General features: G+C 43.6%; 1 protein-coding gene across 1 annotated transcript in view; it reads left to right on the top strand.

Moving 5' to 3' along the window:
- LOC146756633 (ankyrin repeat domain-containing protein 26-like) overlaps positions 1-8,136 on the top strand; it is a 41,593-nt gene extending 33,457 nt beyond the window's left edge. The window contains exons 23-29 of the mRNA XM_085524244.1: positions 400-512; positions 920-1,061; positions 1,820-2,113; positions 2,801-3,033; positions 3,421-3,667; positions 5,588-5,633; positions 7,145-8,136. Coding sequence (XP_085380370.1) covers positions 400-512; positions 920-1,061; positions 1,820-2,113; positions 2,801-3,033; positions 3,421-3,667; positions 5,588-5,633; positions 7,145-7,287 — 1,218 coding nt within the window. The 3' untranslated portion in view covers positions 7,288-8,136. The remainder of the gene's footprint in view (positions 1-399; positions 513-919; positions 1,062-1,819; positions 2,114-2,800; positions 3,034-3,420; positions 3,668-5,587; positions 5,634-7,144) is intronic.
- Positions 8,137-17,301: the final 9,165 nt, after the last annotated feature.

The following is a 17,301-nucleotide window of genomic DNA, read 5'->3' as shown; positions in this document are numbered from 1 at the left end:
GAATTCCAGAAAAGCAGACTCTTCCACAAGAGCCTGCTGGTCATTGGAATGAATGCTGTAGAGTGTGCAGTGTTCTCCAGGGCTGTGGCTACCTGTGCAAGCTGACCTATTAGCAGAGGAACTGCGGAAGCTGTTCTCTAGCATCTTTTTTCCAGCTTTTTGGGACGAAGCCCAATAAGGGGGCAGAGGAGCATTTGCTTCAGCAGGGGCGTTAATTGGTATCCCTAGGTCTTGGCCCGCTTGTGTGAAGCCTGAAGTGATTTAAATGTTTACAAGAATCCTGTGCCTCAGTGTTCTGCTGAATGTGGCAAAAGGATGGATATGTGCTATCTGCAGTTGCTATGTGTACTGTCCTGTGCTGAGTGTATCATGTATTTTTGTTTGTTTGTTTTTTGAAAGTGTGAGAATGAAAGAAAGAATGTGAAGAAGCCGATAGAATTGAAACGACCACTTGAAGCATGTCTTGACCAGGAAAGGGAAAGAAATACTGAACTGCAGAAGGAATGTGACAGGTATGGTTCACTAGTACTTGAAAGAGAGCTCATGTAGGTTAGAAGTCAGGCTTTAAGGAACTTGCATGTAAAAGCAGGTGTGTTTAACTCTGAGCAAATTCAGATCTCACATCAGTTCTTGCAAGACAGTTCTGGTACATGAGCCTATGATTTTCTGTAGCTGCCATAAGAAGAGCAAATGTAGGCTGCCTTGCACTTCTGGGAGGGAAGTCTTTTTTTCCTCTGTTGAAGTGAAATTTGGACCCTCCAGGTGATCTATTGCATTGAAATGCTGGTTTTTCTTATTAACTTTTGGCCTGTTGAGCATGTTAAAAATGAAGCAAGCCATAGCTATGCTTTTCTTGTACAAGCGTGACAAATAGATACCTAGTTCCTTTGCTTATTTTCTTGACTGATTTGTTGTGCAGGTTCAAGAGCCTTTTGAAGAAAGCTGTGAAAAAACTAAAGATGCATGAAGCCAAAGAAAAAGACTCCCAGTTCAATTTCCAGGGAGAAATGAAGAACAGGTATTCTGAAATGGTGAATGAAGTTGAAAAATCAAGAACAAAGGCAAGTTCTTGTTGTTTCTTTTTGGGTTTTTTGGTGGTTTTTTTTTGTTGTTGTTGTTTTTGTTGTTGTTTGTTTGTTTGTTTGTTGTTGTTGTTGTTTTGTTTGGGTCATGTTAATTTCTAGAGACTTGTAATATTCTTTTCAGTAGGTATGGAAAAGTTATATTTCTGGGAGAGAAAATTGGCTTCACAATTGACCTTGGAAAGTACTGAAACATCTCATATTTTGTACATATTCTTGCAACCAGACACTGGATTTGACCTAGAGAGAAAATACCTTCCTTTACCACTGCTGTGGAAGCTGCTTTTTGAAGCACTGTTTACAAAGCTTTCAAGAGCAATGGCAGGAGGAGTACTTGTTTCCTGTGCCCAGTTAACTCTGTACTGGAACATTCCCCCTGAAGCATGATAGGCATTCTTTCTGCTGTCTGGGTAGAGTGGTTTGATTTCCATCGAGCAGTAGAGCAGTGCACAAAAGAATGGCCCTAGTGCCTTTCAGCACACTCCCGTAAGTGAAATTCTGCTAGTTTGCTACTTGTTGATCTTTTACTTGCTGCAGAACTGAGGAAGGTTGTAAGTCAAGGAACCCTATTGGCAAGAACTTAAAAGTTGTTCTTCCCTTAAAAGATGATCTTGTCTTTCCTTTGACTCGGGTACTGAGTCAGCAGATGACAGTTACAGACTTGATGGTCTTCCCCTTCATAAATTTTCAGAGAATAATTTTACACCCCTCTAAGTTCATTTTATTACTGTCTGTAGGTTACTGAACTTTCTCATCAGCTGGATTTAGAGTGTAAAAAATGCGTCCAACTACAAGGACAAAACCATTATTTGCAAGAACTGCTGGCTCTAAACATGAAAAAACATGAAAAACTAGAGAAGACCAGATGCCAGCTGAAAGAAGAGGTGGCAAACCTGAGACAACATCTGGAGGCTGTCCACAATGTGCACATGATGACTTACAACCAAATCGAACGATACAAGAAAGAAGTGGAAGAGCGAGCTGCACAAGAAATAAATCAAAAACTTCAAGAAGTCAATTTGTTTTTGCAGGTAAGTGAATTTGTTGTGTATGTCTGTAGTTTTTATTATGTAACTTCTTTTTGCCATTTCTTGTTCGTACTTTGGTTTTTTGTGTTAGTGCCATACTTCTATATTTCCTGAAGGGAAGTGGAAGAATGGAAAATTGTTTGGCGAAAGTGCTTTTGTGTGTGTAATTTGCCTGCAGGTCCCCAAGCTAATAGCCGTCCCTTGACAGACTTCTGTTTTGCAGTTCTTAGAAGAAGCTATGGCCATCTGGTCATCTTGTTATTGCTGTTCATCACATGAATGCTATAACTTAGAGATGGTTTGGCCATACGTACAGGTTATGTTTTATCATTGTACAGGATAAAATGCTCAGGGAAGAAGTCACTGAAGTTACTGTGGGGCAGAAAGAGTGGGGATGGGATTCTCATAATTTCTTTGTAGAATCCTTTTTGTGTGCCCTGTCCTTCAGCCATAGCATTCTTTTAGTAGCTGCTCCCATAAGTAATATTGCTAAGAGCAGATCTGTCTGGATGAAAACAGTTATTTAACGTGTTGGTTCCAGGGTTTTGCCTTGATTGCTGATAGTAGTGAAAAGGTCCAGTTGACTCAGTTGAGTAAAACTGGGCCCTTTAAATTGGTTATGGGCAACCGTATAGGGAGATGCAGTTCACTTTTTCTTTGCAATGGTTGAAATTGTATTATCTGCTTCAGGTCCAGGCAGCCTCACAAGACAAGATAGAACAAATCAGAGAAAATCATCATGCCTCGCTGAGAGACCAGCTGAAGTGCAGAATAAAAGAGGTTGAATGTGAGTTGGACAAAATAAAAAATACCAAAGACAGTATTTTTCAAAACGAATCTATGCTTGCGGAAGTGGAAAAATACAAAGAGCTGCATCGTGAAGAAATGAAAATGAGAATAAGGCTAGCAAATAAGCTGGAAAGGTAAGTGCGTGCTTTTTTGGAGTGGTAACAAGACGTGAAGTAGCAGTAGCTTGCATGAAAAACCTTGTACTGTTTCCTCCTAAAATCCTTTTTCTGTGTCTTGTCAGCACTATGGATGTAAGCGTAACCCTCTAAAACCTTTCCCCTTTATTTTTGGAACCACCATCATTTCACTTCAGTGTTCTAGCAGTCACACCACTAGTTATGGCATCACTGGCCCATGTTTGAAGTTGATAGCATTTTAACACATGGCCTTTGGGCCCCTCTCATTTTGGACTTCTAATGCCTTCTCTTTTCAAAAGCTGAATAGTAGTCAAAGACCTGGAAGAAGTGACTCTGCAAAAATATTATCTAAGATAATTCTTTGTGTGTTTTTAAATATTTCAGAACAACCAAGAGACTTGCAGAAGCCAATTGTAAGCTCTTTGAGGAACGCCAAAGAAACAAATCTTTAATTGCGAGCAGCACTGTCAGTGGAGGTCCTACTGCAAGTCCAGGAAAATATTCAGCTGAACTGGGAAATCTCAGAAACAATTCCACACTGAACAGAAGCTTCAGCCAAGGGGAATGCTTCCTAGATACTGCTGGGACTGCATTATTGGCAAGAAAAAAAGTTGAAGTGTACATGGATAAGGTAAGCATTGTGAAATACTCTTCAGTGATGAAGACTTTAGGTCATTAAGATTGTACAGAATTCCTAGAGTGCTCAGACACCAAAAATACTGACATCTAAATGATGAACTATCTAACTGTATATACACATAACTATGTACTTATGTAAGGTTTTTGTATTGTTTTTTTTTTCTTTTTTTTCAACTAGAGAAAATTTAATAAGCAGCTGCTGTGGCATTGGAAGTTCCCAGCTAAGCTATTTATTAAACTTTACTGTATAGAATGTGCATAAGTGTATGACATACTTGAAATGGATAACTTTGACATCTTTGCTCAGCTCATCAGACATCTCTGGTCAAGCCACGTTGTTTTTTTCCTTACTGATCTTCATTTTTAGTTTCTTTTAGTACATTAATACTAACAAAGACATCCTTTAAAACTAGGATGATGTGAGTATGATTGCTTTGCTTCTTCCTATACAGTCTGCTGTGGGATGCATGCTGTGCCTAGTAAACATTTCTTTTTGTGCTTCCTGCTATGTATTATTACCTGAGAAAACAACAACCTACTCTTCAAGTCTTCACAGCTTTATAATATTTTGCAGCAATTTATACATGATTGCAACTTCTGCAATAGCTTTGAAGTACTTTGCCAGTTGTGCTGCTTAGTACTTGGCCTGTTCACCAGGCTACTTAAAAAGACAAGAGTTTACCTGACTCTGAGCCTTGTCTTTGCTGCAGTTATACCTCAGATTTTTCCAGTAATCTGTTTCCTTCTATTGGGAAAAAAAAAAACAACAAAAAATCCACCTCTGTATTGCCATTAAATTCAAACTAAGTGCTGCCTTCTTGGATGGAGGAGATTACAAGTTCTCCTGACAGTAAAGTTCATAATAACTGGAAACTAAGGAACTTAAATTGGAGTTTGCCTCGTGTAGTCATCTTGCACTTTTGTTTTTATGTAAAGCTCTCAGTGCACATTTGGTGTTTTTCAAAGTAAGGGAGGTTATCTGAAGTAGAGTGTGAGCATTTCCTGGGATGAGGAAGCTCGTGTAGATTTTGGCTTTGATTTTGCAAAAGCTTTGATAAAGCTTCAAGGATAAGAAGCTGAAAATACTTTACGCCGCTGTTATTCAAAATGCTGGTATCAATTACTTTGTCCATGCAACTGTTTGAAAAAACAAATTGCACTGATTACAAACAAGAGAAAGAAATGCAGCTCTGAAAAGTGGGTGCAGGAAATAATAGTGACTTCTGCTAGCTGCAACCAGCGTGAGTGCATGGATTCATGAAACCAGTTTTCCTACTGGTAGCATAAGAAAGGGAACACCTACTTCCCATTCTGTCTCTCAGTTTCTGTTTCCTTTCTGATTTTATTTCCTGTCTGCACTCCTGATTTTTAGCAGTCTTATAAATTTCCACTCTTTTGACTTCTGCCTGTTCCTCTTGTTCTTTTACTTGGCACCACCGAGAAATTTCTTGCTCTGTCTTCTTTATGCTGCATCCCACAGTCAGATAATTACACCTGTAGGTGAGACCACAAGCCTTCTGTTCTCCAGGCTTAACAGTCCTGATGCTCTCAGCCTCTCCACGTAAGCCACATGCTCCAAGCACTTAACTGTATTTGCTAATGACATGAGTCTGGAAGCTATATGCTGTCTGTTTTGACAATTACTTCTATGCGTTAAAGACCTGATGGAAAATAACACAGGAGTCGCAAATATCTTCAAATGTAAATGATCGCATACGGTGTTTGGACTGTGGCCCTTTAAAAGGTCTAATTTCTCCTTATGAAAACTTTGCATTCAGAATAAATGACAGTAAATAAACATCTCCTGGGAGAGCGAGGGGCAAATGCTCCTTTCTAGCGATCCAAGCTGGTTTCTGTTACTTAATAAAATGTGCAGTGTTATTTATAATGCATGTGTTATTTATAATTCTAGGTACAGAAGGAATTGGAGGAAGAAATCAATAAGGAACTTCAGCAAGGTAATATGCTACTCTGATATCAGTGTTTTTAAGGAAGGTGATGACTGTTCGTAACTGCTATGTAATTATTTTCAAAAGTTGTCAAGATTTGTGCTGTTTGAAGCACAGTGTGGGGCTGTTTTTAACTCTAACTTAGAGAGTTTTAATGGAAAACTTCCTGCTAACCAATATACTCTTCAGAATGTTCTGCAGCTACTTTTGAGAAGAAGCATGGAGAGCAAACCATCTCCCCCGCACAGATACACTTGGCTTAAGTTCAAGTCACCTTTCATCCTCAGGCACAAACATCAAATGTAAAAAAAAAAAAAAAAAGCCCAGAAATAAGATTTTTATGGACTTCTGTCACTACTTCTCTTTCTGCATACATTCATTGCATTCAGCACTTCAAATATACCATATACATTTTCTGGTGTTCTTAATTTTTGCTCGCTCTTTTTCATTGCTTTTTTTTGTACCTGACATGTTGTCATACTTGTCTTTGGATAAAGAAGAATCAGTGGAAAAGATAGCCTTTCTTTAGGTAAAAATCATTCAGCAATATATAGGCAAACACAGCATGAACTGATTGCTTTTAATATGCAGTGTAAAGCCTGTTCTATAATAAAAGGCCAGGTCTTCAGAGAAGAATTCATACTGTTTCACAATTAGCATTCTGCCAGAGTCACTGCTGCTGTTCCTAGAGTTATTTTGAAGCAGGGAGCCCTTGAGAATCCAGCTGTTGCTTCACAGCTCTTCCAATTTCCCTGAATAGACAGAAACCCATTGCCATGTGCTCATTTGCATATTCAAACATAATTACATGTGTAGTAGGAGCCGTAGTATTTGCTTGGTCTGGGGATCTTGTCTGGAAAAGGCTGATGGATGGAAGTACTGAAAATCCTTTTCTGCTTCCATCGAAGATGTGTTTCCATGAACGAAAGAGGGTTTAGCCAGGGAAAGTTAAGACATCCCTGGCAGTTAAAGTTAAGGCTAAAACTTTCATATATATATATGGGCATGTAATAACAGGATGCGGAGAAATGGCTGTAAACTTGAAAGTAGGTAGATTTAGACTAGATATTAGGAAGAAACTCTTTACTTCCTAATGTAAGGGTGGTGAGACTCTGGAACAGGTTGCTTAGAGATGTTGTGCATAGCCCCCATCTTGCAGGCATTCAGAGCCAGTCCGGATGGGGCTCTGAGGAACCTGGTCTAGAGGGAGCTGTCCCTGCCTATAGAAGGGAGATTGGAACTGGGTGATCTTAAAAGGTCCCTTCCAGCCCAAACCATTCTGTGTTTCTAAAACCTGGAATTTCTTTAACTAGCTTTAAAAATTGTATTGGCTGATCATTGAATGTGAAAAAATGTTTCTTCCTTTATGCCTTCCTTTTTGATTTGTGTTTTCCTTGGAAGTTTTTAAATATCTCTCTAGAGCATAGCCTGATCAGTTATCAGTAATGTTTTTACAGTGACTGATTTGACTCAATCTACTGTAAAAGTAACATCGTCAATCTTGTTTCTTTTCTTTCCAGCCACCGCTGAGCTTGAAACTGCTAGAGCTTCTCTAATGAAATCTACTTATGGATCTTCAAAAAATCTCAATGTTGACCAGGATCCCCTTTGCAGAGCGGTACAGGAGTACCGGGATGTTTTAAACCAAAATTACCTGATCTAAATATATTTTTATTTAAAATGTAAAGGGAAAAGTACTGGAGATCATTTGTTTACATAGGAGGTCTGTGACTTCCCATCCTGCAGCTTAGTGTGGAAACATCTTTACTGCGGTTTGAATATAAATTTTAAATATATTAAATAGGTTGACACTCTGCACTTACCTGTTGGTCACCGAGGGGTAGTCAGTTTATTTTGCACTCAGGATAAGAACCATATCTATTTTTAATTACTGTCAGACTGAGTAAGGTTGGCTCTTGAACTTGACGGAACTGTCAAAATGTTTTTGACACATTATTTTGCTCCATGTTTTTTGTTAAAGGTTTTACCAGAAGCATTCCTTTGGTTCTATTTAACCCTTCCACTGTTTGTGGTAGAGTCTCCAGTGTTATTTTAACGCATAGGAGATTTTGATTGGATTCCTGCCAGCTGTTTCCGTCCTGATGCTGTGAATATTTCTGCTGGTTAAGTGGAAGTTTTAGCAGTGATTAAGCTGGAGAAGAATGCACTTTACATTGCTGTCACTTTCACGCACCTAGGGTTTAAAAATACTGTGCGTGTGTAGCAGTGCCAAGAAAGCTTTAATGTGACCTTTTTGATATTTCTGACTTGATATCCTTGTTGGATTTTGCATTAGAATTTGACCCATCTTAAGACATTCACAGTTGGTAGATGAACACATGATGAACCTGAAGCGGTTCATAGTGGGAAGAAGGAAAATTAATGTTTCAACCTTCTGTCTAATTGGTACTGCACCTTTTTATATGAATGTATTTTGTGACACTAATATGCTATATTTAATTCCAGATATTTATGTTCCAACTTGGTATTTAATAAACTTTCATATCTGGTACATCTTTGTTTTATTCTGTTGGCCTTCTTGACTTGCTTTCCACCTCATTCCTTGCCTCTATGACTTGCTACAGTCCTCCTCTGCTCACTTCCATCTCTCCTTCTGGTGCCTTCAGTCTGCCCTGAGATCAGACAAGTGGCCAGCATGCATTTGTGTTCTTTTCCTCCTGGGTACTTGAAGCAGTGGGGCAAACAGCTACTATATGTCATAAGGTTTGTCATCATAGAAATTAAGGGGTATATGCTTGAAACAAGTGTGGAGGGTTGTGATTTTAATGGGTGTGCTGAACCACTTTCAGGTCTTCGGTGGTGATTCATTAACAGGAAGCCGAGGGTAAAGTCTCTGTTGTAAACCTGGCCATGCTTGGGAGGGGGATCTTTGGAGCCTTTTCTGCAGGTTGGCCATTCCTTTATGAGATAACTTCTGGTGGCCCTTTGTGCTCTCTCCAGCTGGTACAAGCCAGGAGCCAGGTGGAAGAATATCTCCAGCAGAATCCAGACAGCAAAGCACTCATAGAGTACCTTGCGCTTCTCCATGTTGGTTAAAGCCAGTTCTCCCTCCTCATTTGTCAGAGGGAGTGCACTCCCCCAGGTCTGTCACTTCTGCCCAGTGCACCTGTAGGCTCCCTTCTGGTTATTTTTACATCCCTCGCCAAGTTCAGTTCCATCTGTGCCTCAGCCTTCCTGATCCCATGCATGTCCAGACAGCATCCCTGGCCCCTTCCCAGCTACCTGTCCCTGCTTCCACTGCATACAACAAGCATGCGGGGCAGGGCCAACCAAGGAGTCCTATTAAAACTAGTGCCACCAAAAACAGCTGACGAGCCTTGGTAATTGAGACTCCTTGCTGGGAGGCACTGAGGCCCCGAATTTGCCACCAAAAATAACCTCTCCAGAGCAGTTTGCTGTTATCTGGGGGCACATGTCACAGATGTTAAGAAGACTCTACTGCCTCTGATAAAATAGAAGGCTACTACCCACTCAAGGTCTCATTCAAGTAGGGTCCCAGGAGGCTGCAAAAAAGGAAATTATGGAACATTAAAAGGGACTTTGAATCCCTTGGGAAGATGTTAAAGGGAGCAGGAACACAAGTAGTCTTCTCTGTACTGCTGACTGGGGGCTGAGAAATGAAGAGGGAGAATGGGCCAGGTAAATTACTGGCTCAGGTAATGGTGTCAGATCAAGGTTTTGGTTACTGTGATCTTGGGCAGGCCTTTGAGAGACCAGGTATGTGGACATCAGACAGAATGTGACAGAGCAGGTGGGGCAAAAGCATGCTGGGGAGCAAGCTGGTTGGATTGATTACCAGCACTTTAAACTAGATTCAGTGCAGGGAGTGGATAGTTCCTTGTGATAGAGAAGGGACAGGGAATGCTGTCATTTAAGGAAACTGCAGGGGAAATCCTCAATTTGTGAGGAGTCTTGTATTTCGATATCATATTTAGTAAAATAAGTTTTTCCTCCTTAGATTGCCGCTTTCCCCTTTTTCCCCCTCCTTTTTGCCCATTCCCCTTTTTCCCCAATTTGCCCATTCCCCTTTTTCCCCCTCCTTTCTGGGCCCCTGGGGGGGCCCACGGGGTGGCTTCCCCTGTCACGGGCATAGGTAAATCTAAGTAACCCATGACAGATTTTTTAAAGACTAGTCAAATGCAGCAGTGGGTGTGGAGAAAGAACAAAGAAATCTGTAACGGACTGTGATCAATTATTATAATTTCCATTGCCATCGGAATAGCAGCTGCGCCGAGCCCGGGACCGGACCGAGTTAGAGTTGGGCTGCCGGAGCAGTGAGGCGGAGCGTGTGTGGCCCCTTGGGGTTCGGTGCCTGCGGATATGATATCGAAATACAAGATAACACAATATAATATAATTGAGGCTAACAAATCGAACAAACAGAGAGAGAGAGAGTCCCCGAAAACAGAGAGGCCTACTGTGAACTCTATGCGACACGGCTGGAACGCTTCCCACTCTCCGAGAAGTCCGAGAGAAGGAGGAGGGCACTCCAGCCTGGGAACGAGATTATACAGCGTCCTGGTCCCGTGACTTATCATATCCCAGAGAACAACAGGGGTAACGTAGTCTTCTTCTGTGGACTGCACATTCAATAGAAGTATCCATACTTTACATGATGTTATGATGTGGAATACTGATAGCAAAATTACAAAATTACAAAACCATGACACACGGTGAACACCAACCCCGTGTGGCTGCAGTACTTGATGGAAACAACATTATTTCGGTGACCCTTGAGGGAAGCAATTTCCTGACCCGTCACCAAGTTCCACATCTTACAGCTCCGGTCTGCAGGAAGAAGAACGTGCCTGAGAGAGTTGGGCTAAGGAGTTCATCCGTGGCGTGGAGGCACCGACTCCTTCCCAAGCGCTGCCTCCCACCACCCACAGCTCCTCTCCAGGGCAATGGAGCCAGCCTGCTCCAGCACCTGGACATCAGAAGGCAGGGACAGGGGAGCAGCCCAGAAGGAGCCATCCCTGCCATGCACCCCAATTCCCCACGCCAGCCTGGGGAGATCTATGAGAATAGCGCATAAAAAGCCAGCAGCCCCCACACCTGTTCTGTCCAATATATGCCTTTTTAGGCAGTGAAAAGCAGTTCATCGGTGGCATCCAGGCAGAGCACAGGCTTGGTGTGTCCTTCTGCCACAGAGACACACTGCAGTGGGGCTGTCCGGGCATTCTTGGTGCCACCCACTGGATTAATGATGCCCCCTGCATGGGAAAGAAAGAAGGTGGGGTAGGTATGTGGAAAGGCACAGCACTGTAAGGTCCTACAGGCATGGGAAAGCACGAGCTGCCTCACCCCCAAGCATCTTCCACTTCCTAGTAGGGCAATGGGCCCCTCCATCTGAACTCAGGCATATCTGAGCAATCATCTTCATGGAAAACCTTGGCATCTCCCCACTAGCAGCCCCTGCCTAACGGCTCTGCCCAGGTGACACAGACTGTGAGACGTGATGCTCACGGCCTCTGCTCTGAGCCAGGAAACTCAGCTCATTGGACGCCAGCTCAGTTGAGGACAAAGTGCAATTTCTCCATGTGAAGCTCTGCCAGGAACGTTTCATTAGACCTATTTCATGGCAGTTCCTTCAAGCTGCCAGCCAGCCCGTGGTTGGCAAAGTTTGGAAACGGAGCTGTACTCCTTTTAAAACCAAAAGGATGACAGGGGGCAGCACTGGCATTTGCACCCAGCACCCTGTCCCCGATGCTGGCTCAGAGGATCCATCCTCACCAAACCTTCTTCCAAGGGACGCCCTGCAGGCACCTCATCCCTCCGGCCACAGCATCTGCCAATCACTTCCACATCAGAGTGTTCAGAACACTGAGGTCCAGCAGCCCCACTGCTGCAGTCCTGAGCTATGTGGACACCAGCAGCTCTTTCCTGCTGGCATTCCAAGCGCCGCCTGGGGCTCTGAGCTATGCTAAATCTTTTTCTATGAGTAGGCAAAACAAGGCAGGAGGCTGGAGAAGGGCAGGCCCAGGGCTGCATGAGGTCTGCATTAGTCAGGAGGGTGAAGGTAAGCTCATTAATTCGGGTTTCGAAGTCACACGCGTGCGATCTTCTCAATTAGCAGCTTTGCTCACACATTCAGCAGCTCTCCTCTGACCCCTAGTGTTGCTACTGGTCTCAAAGTGACACCGAGACCAAAGGGAAATCCCGGCTCCCCAGGGTGAGATGCGATCAGAGCAAACAGCTCAAGGCGACAAAGCACACACGCGTCTGGAGCCGTGTATCCAGTGGTTGCTGAGAGCAGAGCACCCATCAGCACCAGAGGTGCTCCTAAAGGGCAATGAGAAGGCTGTCCTTGCACTGGGACAAACCTAGGAGCACATTCAGCCCGAGGCTGAGCTCTGCACAGCAGTGACTTGGCTTCTGGGGCAGAGAGCTCTGCTCACACAGGACCCAGCACTGCAGAGATACAGCCAAGAGTGGGGAACGCCTGCACGTATTTCCCTGGAAGATGCTTGCAAGAAAAACACACTGACAGTGCCCAGTGTTGCTCACCCCAGCATTACAGTCCTGCTGGAGAGCCAGGGATGCGACAGGACATGCTGACAAGAAATGACACAGAGTGTGTGATGAGGACCTCAATCTGCTTATTATGTGGATGATGCGGAGAGGTCTGGCTGACAGAGCTTCTCACTGTGTGAGTCGGTCAGCATTAGAGAAAGCCAGCATGGAGTTCTGTGAGCTTTTGCAGGGGACGAAGAGGTGCAGAAGCTGCTACCCACCCTTGGTGCTCTTAGAAAGTTAACTGAGAGAATTGGAAGGGAGACCATCAGCTGACCAAATGGACACCAATAGGTCAGGTCCTGATCAGACCCGACGGAGGGCCATGGCTCCCAGACCCTATGCCACTCCTTGTCAAGGGCAGGAAACACGTTTGTGTCGGGACCCCAAGTGGGCCATTCTGGCTGCCGGCACGTTGGGTTAAGCTGGCACCAAACGACAAGCCATCCTGTGCACCGTGAGGATCTGAACATCTCAGCACCAGTTTTGGTCAACAACTCCTTGGTTAATGTCTCCAGTGCAGCCAGTGATTTGACGTCAGCACTGGGCAGCGGCTGCTGGTAACGGCACATGAGACAGCGTTGCTCCCAATGTGCCTGAAGGTCCGAACTGGGAATCCAGCCTTCATGCCGGACTGATAGTTCGTGAGCGGGGGAGACCTTGTTCCTGGATAGTCCCCCAGTGGTGGACATTCAGAACGATTCTGCACAGCCAATATGTTTTTGTCTTCTTATTTGGTTATGGAGTGTGACATTATAATGCACACTGGACAGAACTGGATTGCCATGAAGATTCTGTACAATAGTGTTACATTGAACTTGGAGAAGTTGTAACTCCATTGTGTACTGTGCTGTTATCTTGAACTTGAATGCACCGTTCTCTACAAGTTGACTAAGTGTTGCCATACAGCATTTCACAATTTTTAGGCAGATTGCTGTTGTGTGCTTTCAGGTTTGTAGTCACTGCAGCTGCATCTCTTTGGTATGTTATTATGACAGTTTCATTGTTTTTCGCATATGTTTAATGATTGATTCATTTGCGGAATAGCCTTAAATGTGCAAATCACCTTTGGGGTAACAGGGAGTATGCAGGGGAACCTTTACAGGGGCTGCAGATAATAAAGAGGGGGGAGATGTTGGGTATTGGGCAGGTAGTGCCTGCATGCACCAGCAGTGGAGTCATGGAGGTCATGGGTATCTGATAGGGGTGGTCACCTGTACCACTATATAGGGTTTGTGGCGCGGCATTAAACTGGTACTTTCAGCGTTACACACTGTGTGTTCTGGTTAGCATTTGGGCTGCTGTGCTAACAGATGTGTCTGGGGTTATCTTGTTTTAAAATGGAAGGGCTCGTAAGGAGCAGAGGGATGTGAGGTATTTCTAGTCCGCTTCATGCTCCCGATTCCAGAACCCTTCCAATTGTGAGGAAACAGAAGTGCTGAGCTGTGTGCGTGTTCCACGGTGCAGAGTCCAGTGACAGTTGGTGCCCGGCGTCTGTGCAGGGCAGCACCGAGGTTGTTAGAAGCATAGGAATCTGCCAGAGAGGAATCTGATGTGAAGGTACTAAAGGTAAAAGGCAGCATTTCTATCAGTACTGGAGGAGGGTAGGAAACTTTGTCCTTAAGTGCTGTTTTTGTTCCCTTTGTCATGCAGTCAATCCAGCAACTAACTTGAGAACCCGACTTCTCCTCTCTTTAGTTTAGATTTGGGGAAATTCCCTGGGGAAAAAAAAAAAAAAAAAAAAAAAAAAAAAATTCCTCGAAAATTCACTAGTGTCTGTGTGAGTAAAAGGTTCCAACCTTTATTGACTATCGGAAATGCTTAGCTCAGAAATGTGCAGCACTTTAATGAAAGAGTTCTGAATCACTTGAATTTGATCTTCTGTCTGGCCTGGTTGCAGGTTTTACTGCATTTGGTGCCTTAAAAAATACAACAACAAAACAAATCTAAAATACCAAAATATTTGATTTTTACATCAGAAAAGAAAAAAAAAAATGAACCAACCCAAACCCTTGTTGTGGCTGAGCAGATCGTGCTGCAGCTCCATGCAGTGCTGAGTTACAGTATACAGGCACATGTGTGTGGATTTGTGTATTGATACGCACTGGCATGCTTTTGCTGTACAGGTAATAAAGACGGAGGATGGTTTTTGTGGATTCTTCAAAGGTGAAAAATCCTTGAAGACCAGAAATTCCAACTTACAGAATTTGACATAGGCAAAGTGAGGAGGAAAATTCTTCCTAACCTGTTATAATTAATTAATTCACGGATTCAGTGTTGGTTCGGCCTACAGGAGAAGTGAACTGCAAAGCTTTGAAGATCACTGTATTTGCTGAGGTTGTCCAGGTGGTTGAGCTTGAAGACCTGCAGCGGTCAGACAAATGTGTTGGGGTTACTCACTGCTGTCACTCGTGGTGTTGAAGGAGGGGCTCCATTGGAGGGCTTGCAGCCGTGCAGCCCAGGGACTCCGTGCTGAGTCAGGGTGATGTTACTAGAGTTTGACCAGTGTTGAGGAGGGCAATGTTTTGAAACAACTGCTCCTGAGAGACTGATTGAATGAAGAGAACAAAGCTGGGAAGACGGGTGGGCATTCCTCATTCTTTTCTGCTTTTTGGTGTTTTGCTTAGGGTTCCTTTTCAAAAGAAGATTTCACTGATCAAGACTGTAGAAGACTTTCAGTCCAAGGAAGCACGAGCCAGCTCTTTGAGAAGCACAGGAAGAGCTGCACAGAGATCCTCGAGTCCAGAACTGCTTCTGTGCGCTCATCCAGCATGTCAATTAAAGGAAATGATTGCTATTTCTACTTCTATTCCACTTGTAAAAAGGTCTGCTTGGGTTTTTTCCTTCATTTTTTCTTTCTTTCAGTTCTGAAGTTAAGAGGAATGGGTAGAATAAGTAGAAGTATTACTGGTCTTCAGCAAACTTCATAACTAATTGCATTGTACAATAGAGCAACTCGCTAAAAATGAGCTCAAAGCATGGCCAGTTCTCAGGCTGTACTATTTCATTTTCCTCTCTTGGTTTCCATTGGGTTACAGGGAGACAACTGTCCCTTCAGGCACTGTGAAGCCGCTTTGGGCAATGAAACCATCTGCACGCTGTGGAAGGAGGGCCGCTGCTTCAGGAATGTCTGCAGGTTCAGGCACATGGAGATCAGTGTGAGTGTTGGCTCCTCAGAGTTTATCACCAAACCCACTTCTCATTTCTTTAGGTGGGCTGAATGTGCTTTTGCAGATTAGGTTCATTTGCTTTGAAATGATGATGGTTCCTACGGTTAAGAATAGGGGAGGAAGCAGAGGGAAGAGAGCTCAATGGCATTGGTATATCATAGCAGAATATTCTTGTAGTTGATACCAACAGTGTTCTATCAACAGATACTAAAGAACCACATCATTCAGACAAGCATTCTGCAAGGTGTGTTAGTTTAACCCCTTCTAAACTGGTGTCCTCACCCACAGAATTCTAGGAAAGCTCAGTGAGCCTGGTGCTCCCAGCCTGCGCACGCTTCAGAGTGGTGTTTGAGTGCTGCTTTGTGGCAGTCTGCTCACTGGCACCATCTGGAGCTCAGTCTCCCTTTGCAGATCTTAGGTCCACGTTACCATCAGCTCTTCTTCCTTTCTGTCTTCAGAAAAAACGCAGCATGATTTCCTGCTACTGGGAGAACCAGCCAGGAGGCTGCCAGAAATCCAACTGTGCCTTCCATCATACCAAGGGACGTTACCTCAATGGGGTTTTCTTTCCACCAAGCCAAAGTGAGTTTGTCTTTTTTAGGTACGAAAGATTAACTCTATTACTCACAGGTGGGTATAGTGTCATAAAGAACGCCAGGTAACGTTCACTTGTGAGCTGATAGATAGGTTCAGAGCTGAACTTTGTGCGCTTCTGATACCTCAGTTTTATCTTGCATGCTCAGCTTCTCTCTGCTCCTGTGGCCTTTGCCTTGCAGGTTGTTCTCCTGCATTTAAGCTTTTTCAGGGTGTCAGGGAGATGAATGTTGTGTAGGGGGGGATTTCTTTGTTCACAGAGAAGCCATTTGGATGGGCAAGTGGAGACTCAGCATTTATCTGTGTGGGTTTTCAGCCTTGCCTGCCATCTTTGTGCAGTGGATAATCTGATTGAATTCCTACCGCATAACTGAAGAGACTGATTTTTTCTTTGCTTGTACAGACCAGCTTTCTAAGGAGGGAGAAGAAACAAAAACACCTGTCCAGCAACCAGCTGAAGAAAACCATCTTGGATTGCAGATAATTTCCACTACAAAATCTGATGCTGATACAAAACAAGGTATTCCAGGATTAATCAGAAGCACTTGCCAATTAACTCCAAAGCAATTCATTGTACAAACACAACAGAACATAGGGTTGCTGAATGGAATCAGCTATTTCCATGATCTTGTTCCTACCTTGTAACTTCATGTGCCTTTCAGATTAGGAAGGTAAACTCCTTTGTTTACATCATTAGAGCAAGACGAGGCCACAGCATGGAGTTTAAGTGCCTGTATGTGCATCTTTTCAACCAGTGGTGAAAGCCACATTTGCTGATAGAGGAATCTAATGTCATATGGATGGGATAAAGTAAGGGATAAAGCCTACTTTTAATATCCAGAAGGATGAAAGGAGGGCAGCAGACAGACATCAGGTCCATGGTGCTGTTAGCTGTGGGGAGAGCTGACAGGGTTTGTTCTGCATGCTTCTGAGCAGGAGGCAGTTTGCAGAGCTGTGGTCCTCAGCGTGTGCCTCTGTCCCTCAGTCTCATTTACTGCTCTGTGTTCCCAGATGACAGTTTGAATCCTGGAATAAAAACACTTGGATCAGAAGGACCTTCAGGAGCTCCTGCTCATCGGCTCAAATCTCAGATTGTTCGTGTGCCTAAGAAGGAGAATGTGCGGACACTGGTCAGCACTGTGATGCTGCCTGCAAAGCAGGGTAATGATGAGTACCTTTGCTTCCATTTGGTGGCTCCTAAGTGGAATGGATAAATTACAATTGGGACTTACCCTGAGTGCATTACAGTTGCAATATAATTTTGTGTCAGGGCTGTCAAAGTGGTGTCTTTTGGTTGTATTTGTTTTGGGTGGGAAATGGGCTCACAAGACAGTAATTCTGTTGGTTTCTGTCAAATAAGCACTTTGTTTTTCTTTGTT

Source organism: Coturnix japonica, chromosome 26 (assembly GCF_054131305.1).
Source record: "Coturnix japonica strain WE chromosome 26, WE-NBRP24, whole genome shotgun sequence".
In the NCBI taxonomy this organism is placed as follows: Eukaryota; Metazoa; Chordata; class Aves; order Galliformes; family Phasianidae; genus Coturnix; species Coturnix japonica.
The sequence above is the reverse complement of the archived record's forward strand: the minus strand, read 5'-3'. Positions and strand labels throughout refer to the sequence as shown.